Source organism: Rhinatrema bivittatum, chromosome 7 (genome assembly GCF_901001135.1).
Source record: "Rhinatrema bivittatum chromosome 7, aRhiBiv1.1, whole genome shotgun sequence".
In the NCBI taxonomy this organism is placed as follows: domain Eukaryota; kingdom Metazoa; phylum Chordata; class Amphibia; order Gymnophiona; family Rhinatrematidae; genus Rhinatrema; species Rhinatrema bivittatum.
The window spans coordinates 153,302,590-153,322,139 of NC_042621.1; the positions used below are offsets into that span (position 1 = coordinate 153,302,590).

General features: G+C 44.0%; 2 protein-coding genes across 5 annotated transcripts in view; one reads left to right on the forward strand and one right to left on the reverse strand.

Moving 5' to 3' along the window:
- Nucleotides 1-12,874, reverse strand: part of LOC115095544 (mitochondrial import inner membrane translocase subunit Tim23) — a 79,733-nt gene extending 66,859 nt beyond the window's left edge. Inside the window, exons 1-4 of one of the 4 annotated variants that reach the window (XM_029609435.1) lie at nt 12,835-12,874; nt 10,600-10,658; nt 2,731-2,824; nt 1,412-1,496 (exon numbers count right to left, since the gene is read on the reverse strand). In XM_029609435.1, the coding sequence (XP_029465295.1) occupies nt 1,412-1,496; nt 2,731-2,824; nt 10,600-10,658; nt 12,835-12,859 (263 nt within the window). In that variant the 5' untranslated portion in view covers nt 12,860-12,874. Of the gene's footprint in view, nt 1-1,411; nt 1,497-2,730; nt 2,825-10,599; nt 10,659-11,492; nt 11,720-12,315; nt 12,627-12,834 lie in introns of those variants that run through there. The other 3 variants (XM_029609437.1, XM_029609438.1, XM_029609439.1) reach the window with 3 other exon arrangements.
- A 240-nt stretch (nt 12,875-13,114) lies between these two features.
- PARG (poly(ADP-ribose) glycohydrolase) overlaps nt 13,115-19,550 on the forward strand; it is a 511,630-nt gene continuing 505,194 nt past the window's right edge. Inside the window, exon 1 of the mRNA XM_029610698.1 lies at nt 13,115-13,483. Coding sequence (XP_029466558.1) covers nt 13,369-13,483 — 115 coding nt within the window. The 5' untranslated portion in view covers nt 13,115-13,368. The remainder of the gene's footprint in view (nt 13,484-19,550) is intronic.

Genomic DNA, 19,550 nt, shown 5'->3' on the forward strand with positions numbered 1-19,550 from the left:
CACATAATCAGGCTTCTCACTCCCATGCTTTCTTTCACATACACCCCCACAACACCAGGCTTCTTACTCCCATGCTTTCTCACATACCCAGATTTCTCACTTCCATGCTTTTTCTCTCACACACACACACTCTCACATACTCATCAGTCATCTCCTTGAGCAGTCACTTTCATTATCTCTCACATATACACATACATCAGCTCTCTGACCAGTTTCTCTCAATCACACACATGCTCTCGATCAAATACATTCTCTCACACACAGGCCTCAATCACACACACATTCTCTCACACACTGGCTGGCTGCTTCTCTCTCTCTCTCTGGCTTTTTAAGTTTATTTTTCTTGATTGACTGCCATTTTAATTATTTAATATTATGTGATGTCTGCTTTTTTGAAATATTTAATTGGTGTTTGGAGAATGTTTAATAGTTTTTATGAGTTTTTAATTGTTGGATGTTATTCTGTTCATAGCTGTTTTAAAACATTTATTCTGCTTATTAGTATAGTTTTACAATTATTTCTGTGTAGGGATCTATAGCTGCTTGCTAGTTCTGTTTTCCTAATAAGAGGTGTATTGGTTTTTAGGACCTGATTTAATATTTGTAGTGTTGCCTTTTCATAGACAGAGTTACTCCTGTTTGAGTGTATTCCATAATACAGGTGTAACTGTGTGCGGATTAGTTTATGTGCATTACTACAGATCCTGGGAGTATGTTAGGTCGATTCTGTGTCTGTTACGGAGATGAGATATTTTACTAGCATGTAAGCGTTTGTATCAGTCTTATTTGTTATGTTTTCTCAAGAGGACATGCACTGGTGTTAAACTGCTGTCTTTTCATAAGTAGGGCTATTGAGCCTGGAAGCAGGAGTTTGAGTTGCTGTTACTGAGATGACACCAGAACCAGCATATCTTTTTTGTAGGGTGAATTGTATGGGGAATGTCATAATTCTGCTTTACATCCATTATTGTGGGTCAGGGGGTTCCCGTGGGTGCAAACTGTACTTTTACATCTAGCCCCGTGACGATCATGGGTCAGTGTGTCATGCATGTGAGAACCATCTGTCAGGTATGCCCTGACAGAAAAAAGGTTGAGAACCACTGCTCCAAGCCATACCATAATTCTGAAGTCTATGCTTAACTAAACCAGTCCAAATCAAAGGTAAAAAAACAAAACAAAAAACCCCACAACAACAAAAACAAGAGAGAGACTGAAATACTAAAGATATAAAGCATGCACTTCTGCTCATAGCGTGACATTTAACACGTAAGGGCCCTGGTTGTGCAGTGTGATATTCTAGCTACACAACTGCTGTGTAAAACAAAGCAATTTGAAGGTTTTTTTGCTAAAGCATCGAGGAAACAACCACAGTTACTCACTAAATAAAACAATTCTAAGCCGATACACTTACTGAACATTTCTGGGCTTAGACCAGGCCATGCTCTGCGTCTCCTTCAATCCCAGCCGTAGACCATTCAAAGCCCCAAGCCCAGCACCTGAGAGAAAACACCACCATTAGTTACTCTTCAAAGAACATATACCAGAATTTAAAAAGTGGCAGATTTTTTTTTTTTTTATCATTTCCACACACATACAAAGTCTAGACCTGAAAATGAGAGAGTAAGGGAGTCAGCAATCACAGGCTGTGTGTGAAGACTTTGTTTCTGCTTTAAGGCAATCATGTGGAGCTCTTTAAAGGAGCCTTATAACCTGACTGAACCAAAAGAGTTAGCCAAGTGGAAATTCTCCGGGGACTGAAATACCCTGATAAACATTCCTAGAAGCAGGGACCATTTTGGAATAAAGATATTGGGGTAGAATTTCAAAGGGGTACGCGCGTACCCCCCCCCCGAAAACCTACCCCAAACCCCCCCTCCATGCAAGCCCCGGGACACGCGTAAGTCCCGGGGCTTGCATGGAGGGGTGTGTCGGGGGCATGCCGCGAGTGACGTGGCGCCGGCCTGGGGGCGTGGTTGAGGACTCCGGACCAGTCCCAGGGTCGGGTGATGGCGCGCCAGCAGCCCGCTGGCGCGTGCAGATTTACGCCTGCTTTCCGCAGGCGTAAATCTGCCAACAAAGGGGTGTGTGTGTGTGTGTGTGTGTGGGGGGGGGGGGGGGGGGTTTAGGTAGGGGAAGGGAGGGGAAGGTGAGGTGAGGCGGAAGGAAAGTTCCCTCCGAGGCCGCTCCAATTTCGGAGCGGCCTCGGAGGGAACAGGCAGCGCACGCTGGGCTCGGCGCGCACAGGTTGCACCCCCTTGCGCACGCCGACCCCGGATTTTATAAGATGCGCGCGGCTACACGCGTATCTTATAAAATCCAGCATACTTTTGTTCGCGCCTGGTGCACGAACAAAAGTATGCCCGCGCGTACATTTATAAAATCTACCCCATTTTGTTTATAATTCAGAGCTTGGAACATGCTTGGTGACAAGCAGCACTCAAGCAATGCCTCAGCCCCCAAGAACATCAGGGCCAACGGCATCTAGAAGGAAGCACAGAACAATGGAGAAAATTACTTTGTGAAGAAGTCAACTCTCTTTTTAAAGAATGAACTTTAGTTTAGAGCTCTGCATCCCCCAAAAAAGCATTTCTTCAGAGATAAATTCTGTCATCAGTTAAACTGAAGTGTTCCCTTACTAATAATCTGTTTTGTGCTTTATTGAATTCTTTCCTAATGCAAGCTTTCAAATCCAACCTTCAAGAACTCAGTTTCTCTTCATAATATACACACCTGTCATACAACATCCACCAATGGTGAAAAATGCCAATTCAAATCTGCCGCGGATTTTGTTAGCTCCCGTGGGTAAAATAAACTCATCTGTGTCCTAAAACAATAAGAAAAACAAAAAAGGTGAGTTTAGCTCTAACCTCTACAAACCCAGAGCCTGAAAATGACTTCTATTCATTATTTATGCAGGTGATTTGCTTGAATGTTTAATGTTCTGTATGCACAAGTTTTGAAGAAAACAAGAAACGAGAACAGATACAAATGTACAAACCACCTAAGGGAAGCCAAAACTGTCACATAAAATGTAATACAGGGATCTAGCAAAGCCTGAGGAATGGTCCCAGAGTCTGCCAGCTAAGATTTAATGGTAAAAAAATGAAGTCATACATTTGGGCTGCAAAAAGCCAAGGCAGTGGTACAGCATAGGGGGTAAAATTCTTCTATGCACGAAACAAGGGTGGGATCTGCGGGCGATCATATCTGATGATCCTGAGGTGGCCAAAAGGTGCATAAGGAGAAGACAAGAGCCAGAAAGATACTTGGCTGCACAAAGAAAGGAATGGTCAGCAGAAAAGGGGAGGTGACATTGGCCCTGTTTAAGCACCTTCATTTGGAACACTGTGCACAACCCTTGAGACTGCACCTTCAGAAAGACATAAACCAGATGGAATCTGTTCAGAGGATGGCTACTAAAATGTCAGTTAGCCTTCACTGTAAAGTCTAGAAAACAAAGAAAGATTTAAACATCTGTACTCTAGAGGAAAAGTGGAATACAGGAAACATAGGAAAATTAGTTCTTACCTGTTAATTTTCGTTCCTGTAGTACCACGGATCAGTCCAGACCATGGGTTGAGCCTCCTGTCCAGCAGGTGGAGACAGATTAAAACTGAAAGGGTATCCTATATGATGACAGAGCCTACCCTGTAGCCCTTCAGTATAACTATTGTCAAAGCAGAGAACTAAACATCATGGAAAAAGCAAGTAACAGAAGAACTCAAGCAAAGAACAAGAGAACTCTGAAAATTGGAAACAAGAGAAACAGCGAATGAACTCTGTGCATGGGCACTCTTGCTTAAACGTCCACAATCATCACATAGATGCTTCCGGTGCCTCCTATTAAGGAACACATAGAACAGAGGACACAATATTGGAAGGATAGAATAAGGATCTTCGAGCGGACAGGAAGACAAGAATGAGACTATAGGAGTGAAAATTAACAGGTAAGAACTGGGATGTCTGGTCCCGGAGGGTTCTCAAGGCCCATTCCATGCGCTCTCAGGCAGTTTCCTGGGCGGAAAGTCTCCCCCCAGGAGATATGCAAGGCTGCTACTTGGAAGTCTCTGCATACTTTTGCTAGACATTACCGCCTGGATGTTCAGGCGCCAGTGTTTGGGTCTTTTGGGCGGCAGGTACTTCGAGCGGGACTGTCAAGGTCCCACCCTGTCTAGGGAAGCTTTGGTACATCCCATGGTCTGGACTAATCCGGGTACGTACAGGGAAAGGAAAAAGCATAAGCATTGTCAAGATAAGTGTAAAACATTGTTAAGACAAGCTAAGAGAGAATTTGAAATGAAGTTGGCAATAGAGGCAAAATCTCATAAAAACTTTTAAATATATCCAAAGCAGGAAACCTATGAGCTGAGCAAACAGCTACCAGAGACTGCTTTCAGAGTCAAATCTTTCAAAGTCGCTCTTCAAGGGTTCGAAAGGGGGTCTGCAAAGGACATGAAGCACCAGGTTAAGACTCCAATCCGGGCAAATCTTTCGCACTGGAGGACGTAACAGTTTAAACCCTTTGAGGAACCTCATCACATCTAGATGAACAGAGTCCAACCCTGAAACCTGCCTCAAAGCATACCTAAGGCAGCCACCTGCACCTGAAGTGAGTTGTATGCCAAACCCTTGGAAAACCCCTGCTGCAGGAAATCCAGAATATGAGATACCTCCACAGATAGTAGATCTAGGTTACGTTGAAGGCACCAAACAGTTTCCAGACCCGGTCTTCTGGATTGAAGAGGAGTGGATATGATTTGTTCCGAGTAAGCCTTCAAAACATAGTCTCCGCCTCTCAAAAGGCGAGCCGCAAGACAAAAGCAATCCTCTCAATCCAAAAATATGGGATACTGATGTAATAGGTCTGAAAGATGAGGCAAGGTAAGAGGGCCTTCTACCGCCAGTTGCACCAGATCGGCGAACCACGGCCTCCGCAGCCACTCTGGCTCCTCAAGAACTACAGTCCCAGGATGAGACTATGCGCCCGAGAACCCAACCTATGAGGGGCCAAGGAGGAAAGACGTACAGAAGGATTCTCTTTGGTCAAGGGCACACCAGAGCATCAAGGCCCACCGAGCCGAGTTCTTTCTGGTGACTGAAGAATCTCTCCATTTTCGAATTGAGACGCGTCGCCATAAGATCTAATTGGGGTGTGCCTCACTGCGCACAAATGTGGTTTCACACCTCTGGGGACAACTCACGCTCCCCGGGATCCAGCTGTTATCTGCTGAGGAAGTCCGCCTGCACATTGTCTTCTCCCGCAACGTGGCCAAACCTTTGAGATGATGCTCCGACCAGGCGAATAACATTCGGACCTCCAATGCCACTGCAGGACTCTTCGTTCCGCCCCGTCGATTAATGTATGCCACAGCGGTCGCATTGTCAGAGAACACCCAGACCATACGATCATGGAGTAGAGACAGGAAAACCTCCAGGGCTCGATGTACTGCCCTAATTTCGAGCCGATTGATAGACCAGCACTTCTCATCCGGTCGCCACAGACCCTGTGCCGACCGGCCTAAGCACACTGCTCCCCATCTGGAGAGACCATGTGTCCATTACTCAGTCCAGAGGCTCCAGTCATCCCCTTCTCTAATTTGGGACGAGAGAGACACGACGACAGACTGAGCATAGATTCCTGAAGTAGAGGCAAGGGAAGATGAAACTCCTCCAAACAGGGACTCCACCTGGACAACAGCGCGCATTGCAGCGGTCTCGTGTGCAAACGCCGACGGAACCAAGTCCAACGTGGATGCAATGGACCCCAGGACCTGTAAATAATCCCACAATCTGGGTACCTCCAGTCGGAGAAGGTGCTGCACCTGAAACTGCAATTTCGTCACACGGTCCGCTGCCAGGAAGACTGCCCCGCTGAGTGTCAAACTGGGCCCCTAAATAAATCAATGACTGAGCTGGCTCCAGATGACACTGCTGCACGTTGATAACCCATCCAAGGGACTGAAAGGTGGACATTATTCTTCGGAGAGACTTCTCGCATTCCTCCCTGGACTTTGATCGAACCACTCGTTCAGATATGGGTGAACCAAAATTCCCTCTTTGCGAAAAGCCGCCGCCACTATCACTATCACCTTGGTGAACATGTGGAGCACTGTCGCCAAACCGAATGGAAGGGATCTGAACTGAAAGTGCCAACACCTTGAAGTGAAGGAACTTCTGATGGTCCTGGTGAATGGGGATGTGCAGGTATGCTTCTGTCAGGTCTGGGGAGGCTAGAAATTCTCCTTTGCGAATCGCTGTCATCACGGTGCACTGTGTTTCCATATGAAAACGCGGGACTCGAAGAAAGTGGTTCACCTTCTGCAAATCGAGAATGTGCCGAAAAGGTGCCCTCCTTTTGTGGCACCACAAAGTAGATGGAATACCTTCCCTGACCCTGCTCCTCCAGGGGGACGGGAACAATGGCCTTTAGGGAAAGTAGCCTCCATAGTGTCCCCAAAACCACTTCCCGCTTGACACGAGAGACCAAGTGGAACTCCACAAAGGCTTCTTGAGGTGGGGCAATAAAAATCTAGAGCATAGACCTCTCGAATGACTTCCAACACCCAATGATCTGAGATAATCTTTGCCCACTCCTCGTAGAAGCTAAACAATCTGCCTCCTATAGAGGAGAGGGGACCACTGGCTTCATTGGGCGGATTTTCTGCTCCCAGTACCTTGTCCAACGCCATCCCTGCCCGACCTGTGGACTCCATGAAAGGACTGTTGACGTCCGCTGCCTTGTTTCGAGATGGAAACAAGATGAGTCCTTGCCGGAATGAAACCTACAGGAATCCCGAACACGAGACCGCAGAGGAAAGACCTTCTTACTGGGCTTCCTGTCCTCCGGCAATCTGTTCCCTTTGGACTCCCCCAGGACTTTCATCAAATGATCTAAGTCCTCACCAAATAGCAACTTCCCCTTCAAAGGAAGGTTACAGAGCTGAATCTTGGATGACAAATCTGCCGACCAGTTACCGGTACGCAGCCACAGAAGCCTACGAGCAGCTACCGAAGAGACCATGAAGCGAGCCGACATTCGCACCAAATTCTACAAGGCATCTACCACATAGGCTATGCCAGCCTCCAAAACAAGAGGCCTGCAATGCCCCACCATCCACCAAGGACGCCAGCATCAGTCCCTTTTGAACCCAACAGAGACAGGCCGCCGCTCCAAGACTCAATGCCGAAACCTCAAACATCCGCTTGAGCTGCACCACCAGCTTATGATCCTGGACCCTGCAGCCCGCCCCCCCCCGGCATTAGCGGCCCAAGCTGCTGTGAACACTTGGAGCCCCGGGGTAAACAGCCTACCGTCATGCAGTGCTCCACCTCCCGGTCCTGGCCGACAGCACCCGCTGCCAAAGCCTGCCTTGAGAAGTTCCTGCAAAGTTCTGCTGCCGCTGCCAACTTTTTTTTTTTTTTTTTTTTAAAGCAAAGAGGCTAAGCAGCTTGAAAGAAAAGAACTTTATTAGGGTACTTCCCTGTCCGGCAGAAGAAGATTGAGAGGGAGCCTCGGAGGGTCGAGGAAGCCAGGCCCCTGGCTATGGGACTGTCCAGCAAGCAGCGGGCGAACCCAGCCAGGGGTATCCAACCCCCCTGTAGTCCAGCTCCACCTGAGGGATGGACCACAAAGATGCCCAACACCTCAGGGATAGTTTGTCGACCTGGAACCCAGCTTACTTAGTTTAAAACAAAAAAAAAGAGAAAGCTAACAGCCTGCAGGTGTGCATCTCTACCATCTGCTGGAATCAGAGAAATACTGAGGTCCTGCAGGTGGCACTCTCGGTTAAGTAGCAGTGCCTCAAAGTTTTGTTCTCTGACTCCCATCTGCTGGAAGGGATGCATAACCCACTTGTCTGGACTTATCTGGGTATTTTCAGGAATTTACATTTGCTGCGCTAGGTCTTGTGTTCTTTCCTCTTCTCCTTATTTTTGTCTTGCTTTCAACTGTTTAAATGATACCTTTTAGGAAGACTACCCAAGAGGTTGAGAGATTCAAGAAAGTAAGAATAGGGCACTCAATATGGTGCAGATTATGACTTGCTACACTGGTCCCCGTTTTATCTGGCCTCATCATGTAACTGGATATATGTTTGCCTCTCTTTCAGTGTTTGCCACATATGATGAAATTAAGAGATAGGAAAGATTGAGGAAACTCTACTATTGTGGGGCAGATTATAAATTATGCGTCAACAGGCTAATTATGTGTTTCTCCTGTGGTTGCAGAATCAGAAGCCTCAGGTCACTGCCTATAACTTAGGGCCTGGTTTACTAAGACTTTTCTCTCATTCTGTGTCTATGGGAAAAATGCTTAGTAAATGAGGCCCTTAAAGAGAAAATGTTCAGAGTAGGTCTCCTTTCATTAACACTTTGCCACATTTTTAGTTATTATTGAAGTGGCTGAGCTTTGCTGGTATCATTGTCCATAATATCTGCATACTATGGATATACTGTAATGTCATGTAGTGCATATAATACTTTTCCTCACATAACTTGTACCTTGTTTGAGCACAGAAGTTAGGAGACTATCAAGATTACAAAAAACTAAAAGTTTTGAAAAAAACTACAGGGTGCCTGCCTTCAATCTCAGCTTTCTCTCTGCTGCTCCAGTCCCTTCCCAGGTAAACAGCTGCAGGAAACAGGAGAGAGTAGGGGGAAGAGTCCGATACTGAGGCTGGAGCAGACAAAACAGATGAAAGAAGAGGCACTAATCCCTAAACCAGTCCCTCTCCCCCCTCCTCCTGGCCTGCAGGGAACAAGAGAGGTGGGAAGTGAAGGTGGACAGAAAAAGAAATCAGTACTTGATCCCTTAATGATCTTTTAAATCAATGATGTAGATTACTGGAGTGATGATGAAGTTCCTCTTAACAAAGGTTTTTGAACCTACATATGTGGCCAATCATAAAACAGCTGCAAAGATATAGATATGTTTTGGAAGTCTGCAACTGCTGGTGTCCCACAGGTGGCAGAGGGCATTCATTTCAATTCAGAGAAGCTTTGACTGCTGAATAGCTTCACACTTGTGTTAATTAAACCTTTCCTTGTATTTGTTACAAAATGCCCAATAAAGGGGCACATATTTTGCTGTGTAATTAATAGGTGATAACGAGGATGTTTCAATTATATATACTCAATCTTGGAAAGATGACTAGCTTCTATAGAAAATATAAAAGGATCATTGTATTTTAATTCAAAACAAAAGTGAAATTTCAGTTAAGTTTGTAATATGTCTTAACTGGATACACTATTGGTGAATTTTGTATTTTTAAATATTTACGTATTTATTGATTTGGTTTAAAACCAAACATTTTTCAATAACAAACTGACTTTTTGCATAGTCAGAGGTGTGAATATTTATGCACAATTACACCATTCTGCCATATAATTGCCACAAAATCTTGAAAAATGTCTGCCACATGAAACTGGGGGCTCTGGTTATTTATTTTTTTAGATTTTGTGGCAGTTGGATTAACCTGGAACCTTTCTTCCCCGCAGGAAATAATCAGAAATACAAAAACCTAATATCCATGCATTAAAAATGCATCTGGAAACATTTTCTATTTCCCTGTGAACTAACATTTAATTTTCTGATTTTCCTCGATTTGGGGGTAAAAGTGAATTTACCAACATCTGTTTACTTGCCTCACAGAAACGTAATCAAGGCAAGGTACAATAGTAAAACATTTTATAATACATCATTTATGCATTCAAATAAATCATAACCACCAAATAATACAGCAAATAATATTATCAGTTCTCTACCCCTCATCCCCAATTCACAGACCCCATATCAGTTTCATGGTTAATCATCTCAGTGCTGCGCTCAGAGTTTTTAGTGTCAGATATTTACATAGTTGGATACCTCACTTTCACTTTGAAAATGCACTTCTACTCTATTGCTGGCACTATTACAGATAAAATTTACGGGTCTGATTCACTAAACTTTTCTTCCACAACACAGAATAGAAGAAAAGACTCAGGGTGTTAACTAAAAAAAAATTACTTCCACCAATCTCACCATGCACATGAGATGATTAATGAGGTGCTTGTACATAACTGCTACCACCAGCAATACTTTCTAAGGAACACTAGAAAGGAAAACAGCATCTTAATGTCTGGGAGATTTTTTCGGACATTGGCAGAGAGAAGTTATATGCCAATGTTTCTTTTATAGCTTTCAAAAAACAAGTGAAAGCCCTGTTTAGGAAAGCATCTGGGTAACTGGGTTGAGTTTTGAAACTTAGTTTTTAGTTGGCTGCAACTGTTTGTCATCTGTTGGCTCCTATTATGTTATGATGTACTAAGCAGTCATTGATGATTTTTCTAGTGGCTCAAGTCCTGTTGGTGTTTGTGTATTTAATTTGTATGGTTGTTTTTATTTGTATGCCACACAGATCAGCAGGTACTGTGGAATATAAATAATGGCTGTATGCATGTTGAAACTATTTTTTTTAAACCATGCATAATCGCGTCTCCTCACTATCATCATTTGCAAATATGAGCATATGACATTACATCTGCACAAGTGGTACATCAAAAAAGGAAGGTTCTTTTTAATGCTCCATTGCATATAATGATTACAATAAACATGTTTCTTACCTGCACTAAGTACCTAGGATCCACATTTAAATATGGTGACAGAGGACTCATTCCCGTCACTTAATAGAATGGAGGGAAAAAAAAAAGAAACTAAGATTAGTTAACGGATAAATATTATGTTATTTAAAATGTCTACCCTAGTAACGGACAACCAAGTCTCAATTTGTGTAAAACTATTAGAGGCCGATACAATATCGTGAGCTCAGGCTAGCGCACATCTTAACCAGCTATTGGATGCGTATTTTGGACATGCTAGGCTAACTCCCAGTGCAATAAGGGGATTAGCACGTCCAAACTCACGCATAGCTAATAGTGCTCATCACGTGTAAATACCATGTAAATGAGGCTATTACCTATTACCCCCAATTAAAAAAATTGCTGTGTGCCCAATATGCACTTTTTAACATAGCAAATTTAACACCAGCCTCAGAGTTGGCATTAAGTCTTGCCACACGTCAAGGGCTCACTAAAAAACAAAAAATCCTTTCTGGGGTTCCTCCTACTTTTGTACTGTCATGATACTAAGTAGAAGGAACCACAGAAAGCAGCAACATGACAAAAAAAAAAGTTTACTGCAGCCAGCTTAGGAAAACAAATGCTCAATTTACTAGCATCTATTTTCCTAACCCATGGCTGTGTGCACAGCCATGTCTCCCGGATACCAGATGCCAAGGACGTGCTACGGACGCAAATTGATCCTTAATGTGTCCTTTTTAGCACTGCACCTCATTACCATATTGCATTGGGCACCCAGGAGACATGGCTCTGCACAGGTTAAAGAAATGGGTGCCCAGTTTGGGCACACATTTTTACTCACATCTTATTGCATTGGCCCCTTAATGTATAGTCATGTTATATTTTCATACAGTAAATATATAAGTAGGTTAACTTACATATTTGATTAGCATGAAATACTGCTTTTCAGAAATAAGTATCATTAGGTTTCCACAAAGCTGTCTGGTTTCTCTCATTTCTCTGACTGATAGCCCCACAAACTGTTCTAAACTAGTGGCTCTCAATCCTGTCATCTGGACACACCCAGGCAATCAGATTTTCAGGATATGCACAATAAATATGCACGACATAGATTTGCATAAAATGGAGGCTGTGCTGGATGTGTACAGAGGTCGATTACGTCTCTATACTAACAAAACATGGATCTTTACTTGATACCTCATTCAGGGGTCCCCCTTACACGTAGCCTCTTTAGCCCATTTCCTCTTCAGGATGGGATCTTTTGAAAAATGAGAGCTCTTAAAATGTGTTGAGTATATGACATCCATGCCAGCACCCTGAGGAACATTAAAAGCCAGACATTTTACTCTATTTTTAAACTCCCATTCCAGCCTGTTTGTAGATTTGTAAGACTACAGTTTGTATTGCAAAAACTCGAAATAATACAGAAACTGTACACAAGAACCATGACGCTCTCATGCTGATTTCCCATGGAAACGTTTCAATCCTATTTTACTCAATAATAAGTTTAAAAAATGGTAAATGCTAAACGTAAAAGAGGGAACACAAGAGAGGGATCGGAGCTCCAGCCTCCACACCACTCATAACCAATGACCTTCAGAAAGCCACTTAACCTCCCTTCGATAATCTCGCACGGCGCAGCATACTTTACAGTAGTTATAACACAATCTACATTAATACACTAAAACCAAATACATCCCATGCCTGCCCCAAATAGGCCCCGCTACCGCCGGCACTCACAAGGCACTCCAGCCAAGTCCGCATGCGAGTACACAGGGGAGCCGCCGCCAAAAAACCCGCCCAGGGACCCTCTCCCCGGTTACTGTTGTTATCCATGACGTCTCCTCAGAGCCGCTTGCTGACACCCAGCGATCTTAGGCAGCCGCAGCACGGATACACTTGCAAGCACGAGCGAGAGAGAGAGAGAAAAAAAAGGCCGCCCTCTCCTTCCCTCCGCAGACCTCACCGCTCCATCCACTTCCTTTGCGCATGCGCCGCCCTGCACTAGCGCTTGACGACTTCCGGAGGAAATCGACCTACAGCTATAACCTCTGTGCTGGGGTTGCACGAGAACTTCCTATAACACGGAAATCGAATATGAAGCACTTGGCAGCCATCTTGAAATGGACATAGCGTTACCCGTTTGAAATAAGGAAAAACGATTTTTATGACTGCAAATCATACTCTTCTGAAATTTTTACACGTTTCTCAGTATGGTTATCAGTCTACAGGACGTATCGAAACGCTACTATTAAGAACCTGAAAAGTGGAATTGGTTCTCCATTCGTTGCTCACTACGTTTTCCTGGGCAAACTAATTATTCCCTGTAAAATTTTGAAAAAATCGCAAGAGGTCTAAACCGCCTGATTTATCTTTGTACAGATAATGAGTACTAATGTGTGTGTTATATATGTGTGTCTAACCCCAGTGCTATATATATAGCACTGAGGTTAGACGCACTCATGGCCCACACCAAAGATGGCTGCCAATTGGGTGCAAGTTATTGACGTTTATTAAATGAGACGCTGCTTTTACAGGAAGGCACGCACATCCTTCCTTCCTCTAATATGATTGGCTGGAGGTGCTCTTTGGTCTCCTGTTAACGGGATTAATGTCGCCTAAACCCCGTCTCCTACGCTTGTGCTGATTGGTCAGCGCTGTAGCTGTCAGCCGGTGGGGCCTGCGGTTTGGAAAAGCCCTGCAAGCTGGGGGTGGAAGGGATTTTGTTTGGTTTCGGGATTCAGGATGTGGCCGGGAGTGTTTGTTCAGCGTTTCGTCGTTTAGCTGCCCAGCATGAGCGCGGGCTTTGGAGGGGATCAAGTCAGCAAGAAAATGCGCCTGGGGTCTGCGCGGTCCTCCGTGCCAGGGCTAGGACCAACCCCGCCGAGACCCTGCACCGGCAGCAAAGGTTTGTCTTAGTCGATGGAGGCCTGGAGTTATGAGGCAGGGAGTACAGAAGTACGGTCCAGGTGACAGATCCGGGGAGCGCCACTATGCGGCAGAGGTGTTGTTACCTTTGACCCCTAGTATACTACTCTACCTAAACATTTCTATAGCGCACCATAGCACGCGCCGCTGCATCCTTTGTACTTTATTTTGCTTTTGGGATCCTTGGAATAGGGTTGCCAAGTTACTTCGGATTTTAAGGTCAGGCTGAGCCAGTCTTGGTTTACCTTATTGCTTGCGTGGACTTGTAGACTTGTTTTCTTAGAGTAGTCAATAGGGATACCAGATCTGCAAGTCGATGCAAGCAGTGAGGTAAAGCCAGAGCTGCATCAACCTCGCTGAAAACCTGGAGCCAGTCAGCAATCCTGTCTTGGAGAAGGAGATGGCACATTTGTGACGGGGGGGGGGGGGGGGGGGAGGTGTGTGTTATAGCATTACAGTTTTGGGAGACCATTAGAGGTGGGGTTTGTTTTTTTTTGAGTGACCATGTTAGCAGTGATGAGAAAAACAAAGGCTGGGAAGCCTGTTTGTGAACTTGGCTGGAGAGAGAGAGAGATTGCCAAATAAATACCTTTTAAGCCTGCATGAAATCTCAAGCATTCAAGCTGTTGGCTTGCCAGCCAGCAGTAGTAATTCCTCTTATTCAGATCCTGAGGGTCATAAGTGAATGTTATAGGTTGTTCTAGGCAGTGGTGTAGCAAGGGTCTTTGGTGCTCTGGGGCCAATACATTTATATATTGCCTGCCCCCCCCCCCCCCCCCCCCGTAGAAATATTTCAGGTCACAGAAAAGGAAGACATTTCAAATACCATTCTCTTATCACCTTCTATCTGTGTGCAGCTGACAAAAACTTCAAAAAGAAGGGGAGCTGAGGGGCTTTGACCCCCCCCCCCTTGCTAAGCCACTGTTTATAGGACGAATTTGGCTTTCTTCTTTACTGAGGGGCACTGGGAGATGTATAAGGGATTTAGTTTCCAAAGTTTGTTGTTATTGGAACCATTGTCATAGCACCTAGTTTTCAGAGATGTGCAAAGATAGAAAATAGGATATCATCTGCCTTTCTGGAGGATACCAGTATTTGTTCCTGTTAAGAAAATTTCTGTTACTATCAGAAGAGACAGAGTTCTAATAGCCATATTGGTCTTGTAGGAAAAACTCACACAGAGTTCAGAATAGGGAGTTGGCTTTGAGAAGACCCAGCGTTAAGTAAGCAGTTGTTAGCATGTTTCCTTTTCCTAACTATTTGGAAAATAGTTAAGAGTTCTGTAGAAAGTAAGCTGCAAGTTAAAAAAAAACTTCCTTGATATGGTAGGGACAGCACCTGTAAGGGTTTGTGATAATTAAGCTCTGTTTTGAGTGCTTGCGCAGAAAGATGGGATAGAAAATTAAATAAATGCTAGGAATGTATGTTTGTTCTGTTTGCATACTTTTTTATTTAAGCATGTAAAATTCAGTGGTACTGAGGGATTAGCTTGCTTATGTTAATTTTTGGAAGACTTGGGAGCAGGGGAAAGGCTGTGCTTGCACCACTAATTTGATGATATGCAACATAATAAAAACTTTTTAAAATATATCCGAAGCAAGAAACCTGTGAGGGAGTCGGTTGGACCATTAGATGACAGAGGGGCTAAAGGGGCTCTTAGGGAAGATAAGGCCATTGCAGAAAGACTAAATGAATTCTTTGCTTCTGTGTTTACTAATGAGGATGTTGGGGAGATACCAGTTCCGGAGATGGTTTTCAGGGGTAATGAGTCAGACGAACTGAACGAAATCACTGTGACCCTGGAAGATGTAGTAGGCCAGATTGACAAACTAAAGAGTAGCAAATCACCTGGACCAGATGGTATGCATCCTAGGGTACTGAAGGAACTCAAGAATGAAATTTCTGATATATTAGTTAAAATTTGTAACCCATCATTAAAATCATCCATTGTACCTGAAGACTGGAGGGTGGCCAATGTAACCCCAATATTTAAAAAAGGCTACAGGGGCAATCCGGGTAACCATAGACCAGTGAGCCTGACTTCAGTGCCGGGAAAAATAGTGGAAACTATTCTCAAGATCAAAATCGTAGAGCATATAGAAAGACATGGTTTAATGGAACACAGTCAACATGGATTTACCCAAGGGAAGTCTTGCCTAGCAAATCTGCTTCATTTTTTTGAAGGGGTTAATAACATGTGGATAAAGGTGAACCGGTAGATGTAGTGTATTTTTGGATTTTCAGAAGGCGTTTGACAAAGTCCCTCATGAGAGGCTTCTAAGAAAACTAAAAAGTCATGGGATAGGAGGCGATGTCCTTTCGTGGATTACAAACTGGTTAAAAGACAGGAACCAGAGAGTAGGATTAAATGGTCAATTTTCTCAGTGGAAAAGAGGAAACTGTGGAGTGCCTCAGGGATCTGTACTTGGACCGGTGCTTTTCAATATATATATATATATATATATATATATATATATATTGAAAAGCACCGGTCCAAGTACAGATCCCTTGCTTATGTTAATTTTTGGAAGACTTGGGAGCAGGGGAAAGGCTGTGCTTGCACCACTAATTTGATGATATGCAACATAATAAAAACTTTTTAAAATATATCCGAAGCAAGAAACCTGTGAGGGAGTCGGTTGGACCATTAGATGACAGAGGGGCTAAAGGGGCTCTTAGGGAAGATAAGGCCATTGCAGAAAGACTAAATGAATTCTTTGCTTCTGTGTTTACTAATGAGGATGTTGGGGAAAGGAATACGATGAGTGAGGTTATCAAATTTGCGGATACAAAATTATTCAGAGTAGTTAAATCACAAGCGGATTGTGATACATTACAGGAGGACCTTACAAGACTGGAAAATGGGGTATCCAAATGGCAGATGAAATTTAAGGTGGACAAGTGCAAGGTGTTGCATATAGGGAAAAATAACCCTTGCTGTAGTTACACAATGTTAGGTTCCATATTAGGAGCTACCACCCAGGAAAAAGATCTAGGCATCATAGTGGATAATACTTTAAAATCATTGGCTCAGTGTACTGTAGCAGTCAAAAAAAGCAAACAGAATGTTAGGAATTATTAGGAAGGGAATGGTTAATAAAATGGAAATGTCATAATGCCTCTATATTGCTCCATGGTGAGACCGCACCTGGAATACTGTGTACAATTCTGGTCGCCGCATCTCAAAAAGATATAGTTGCGATGGAGAAGGTACAGAGAAGGGCAACCAAATGATAAAGGGGATGGAACAGCTCTCCTATGAGGAAAGCCTGAAGAGGTTAGGACTTTTCAGCTTGGAGAAGAGACAGCTGAGCGGGGATATGATAAAGGTCTTAAGATCATGAGAGGTCTTGAACGAGTAGATGTGAATCGGTTATTTACACTTTCGAATAATAGAAGGACTAGGGGGCATGTCATGAATTAGCAAGTAGCACATTTAAGACTAATCGGAGAAAATTCTTTTTCACTCAATGCACAATAAAGCTCTGGAATTTGTTGCCAGAGGATGTGGTTAGTGCAGTTAGTGTAGCTGGGTTCAAAAAGGTTTGGATAAGTTCTTGGAGGAGAAGTCAATTAACGGCTATTAATCAAATTTACTTAGGGAATAGCCACTGCTATTAATTGCATCAGTGGCATGGGATCTTCTTAGTGGTTGGGTACTTGCCAGGTTCTTGTGGCCTGGTTTGGCCTCTGTTGGAAACAGGATGCTGGGCTTGATGGACCCTTGGTCTGACCCAGCATGGCAATTTCTTATGTTCTTAAAAATGGGTCAGAAAGCGTCAAAGGCCATGATAGCACGTTGGTTGAAGGAGGCTATTGGTTCCGCATATATCTGTTGTGGTTGCCCTATCCCGGAGGGGTTAAGGGCTCATTCTACCCGTTCCCAGATTTACAGGGCGGCTGCTTGGAAGTCTTTACATACCTTTGCCAGGCACTACTGATTGGATGTCAAGGCCCCGGACATCAGCAATTTTGGTGAAAATGTTCTTCGAGCGGGACTCTCACAGTCCCACACTGGTTAGGGAAGCTTTGATACATCCCAGGAATCTGGACTGATCTGGGTACGTACAGGAAAAGGAAAATTGATTCTTACCTGCTAATTTTCATTCCTGTAGTACCACAGATCAGTCCAGAATCCCGCCTGGTGGTGGAGAGGAGATTTGGAGAGTCTGCTTGCTCTGTTTTTTCTTCTGTGATTCTGAAGAATGGCACAGGTTTCTCATTTTTCTTTTCAAGAAAAGTTCCAAATTTGGTTAGAGTTCTCAACTATGACTTTTTCCTTTTTGCTCATTCCGGGGAATATTATAGCATTGACTTATTAGATGTTTTGTTACTATTTTATGCTTGGGTACTTAGTAATACTGAGGAGCTGCGATGCCTGCGAAACTTTCTCTGTCTCCATCTGTTGGAAGGGTGGCAAAACCCGGGAGTCTGGACTGATCTGTGGTACTACAGGAACGACAATTGGTTCTTACTTGTTAATCTTCCTTTCACCTGGTACTGAGCACTAGCTGGGTAAAGATTTTATGCTTGGATTTTTTTCCAACTAGTGTTGACCAGATAGCTTTACCCAGCTAGTACTGTCCAGTACTAACCTGATGAACTTAAGCCATACACCTGCCCTGCCTTTTTTTTTTTTTTCCAACCTGGCTAAAACTTAGCCGTTCAGTGGGGTGGGATGAGATATATTTAGAATTTGAGGTTTGTCCAGCTAAGTTTTGAACTTAACCAAACAAATACTTTTGAGCATCAGCCTCTAAGCTGTTAGCCTGCTAGTAAGGTCTGCAGGAGATATTCAGATCAGTAGGTGAAGTTAACTATAAAATTAGACATTTAGTTGTGAAAAACAATAACAGACAAACTTGCCACTTTAGGGACATTGACTCAGCTGATAGAATTGAAAAAGAGGCACTGTTTATTTTTGTTGAGAGGATTCAATGAGAGAAATTAAGAGGTTTTGGTTGCAGTAAACTTTTGTGGGAACACCCCACCATAGTGTCTACCATTATCATTCAGAGTCAGAGTTCCCCTAGAGCCAAAACCACTGTTCCCCTTTAAGCTACGAATGTGCGCGGCCACGCGCAGAGATAAACCAAAGCCCTACCCGATCCGATCAGTGACATTGCACTTCCTTCCAGGCAACTGCATTTATCCACACGTCATTTCCTGTTGCTGCAGGGCCAATCTCGCAGCTCTTACCGCAAGATCATCCCCACGGCAGCAGGAGATGACATTTAGATAAACCCGACTCCTGCTGCTGCCCACCCCTCAACTCAAGACACCGTACTATGGCAGCTGAAGAGAGAGGATGCAGAAGTTGCCAGCAGCTGAAGAGAGGACGACGCGATGACCGCTAGCAGCCACAGATGAGGCCCAGGTCCTGAGGTTGGGGTGGGGTGGTGACTACTTGTGTGTGGGTGGGTGTGACTACTTGGGTGTAGAGGTGAGAGCCAGGCTGCTTGTGAATGGGAGAGGTGACTGCCTTTGTGTGGGTGCCTACTTGGCTAGGTGAGATGGTGGGTGTATGTGTGTGTGAGAGAGAGAGGTTGTATGCATGTGGGGGGTAAAGAACCTATGTGGGAGGGTAGATGTGGCTGGGTGAGATCCAGTGGGTGGGGGTGTATATGTGACTGCCTGTGGGTGAGTGAGAGCCTAGATGTATGTTTGTAGGTAGGTGAGAGGTTCTGTGTGTGGAGGTGGCGTTTGAAAGCTTGTGTGTGAGTGTGGGAATGGGTGGTTGGGTGAGAGTCTTGTGTGGGATGCGTGTGTGTGTGTGTGTCAGGGAAAATGAGGAAAAAAAACTTGGGATTAGCAAAATAAGATCAGACAACAAAGGTAAAAAATTTTGAATTTTTAGTGGTTGTCATGTTATCTTTGGGAATGTGTATTACGTATTTTTATTTTGTTCTTTCTTCAGTATTCCGCTGTTGAGTGTGGTTCTCAGGCTTTCTATTTTATTTTGGCTGCATGTTTCTAATTTGTAGACCCTTATTCTATATTAGGTAAGTTTCTGAGTTGTTCAGCATGTGAGAGATGCACTGAGATGC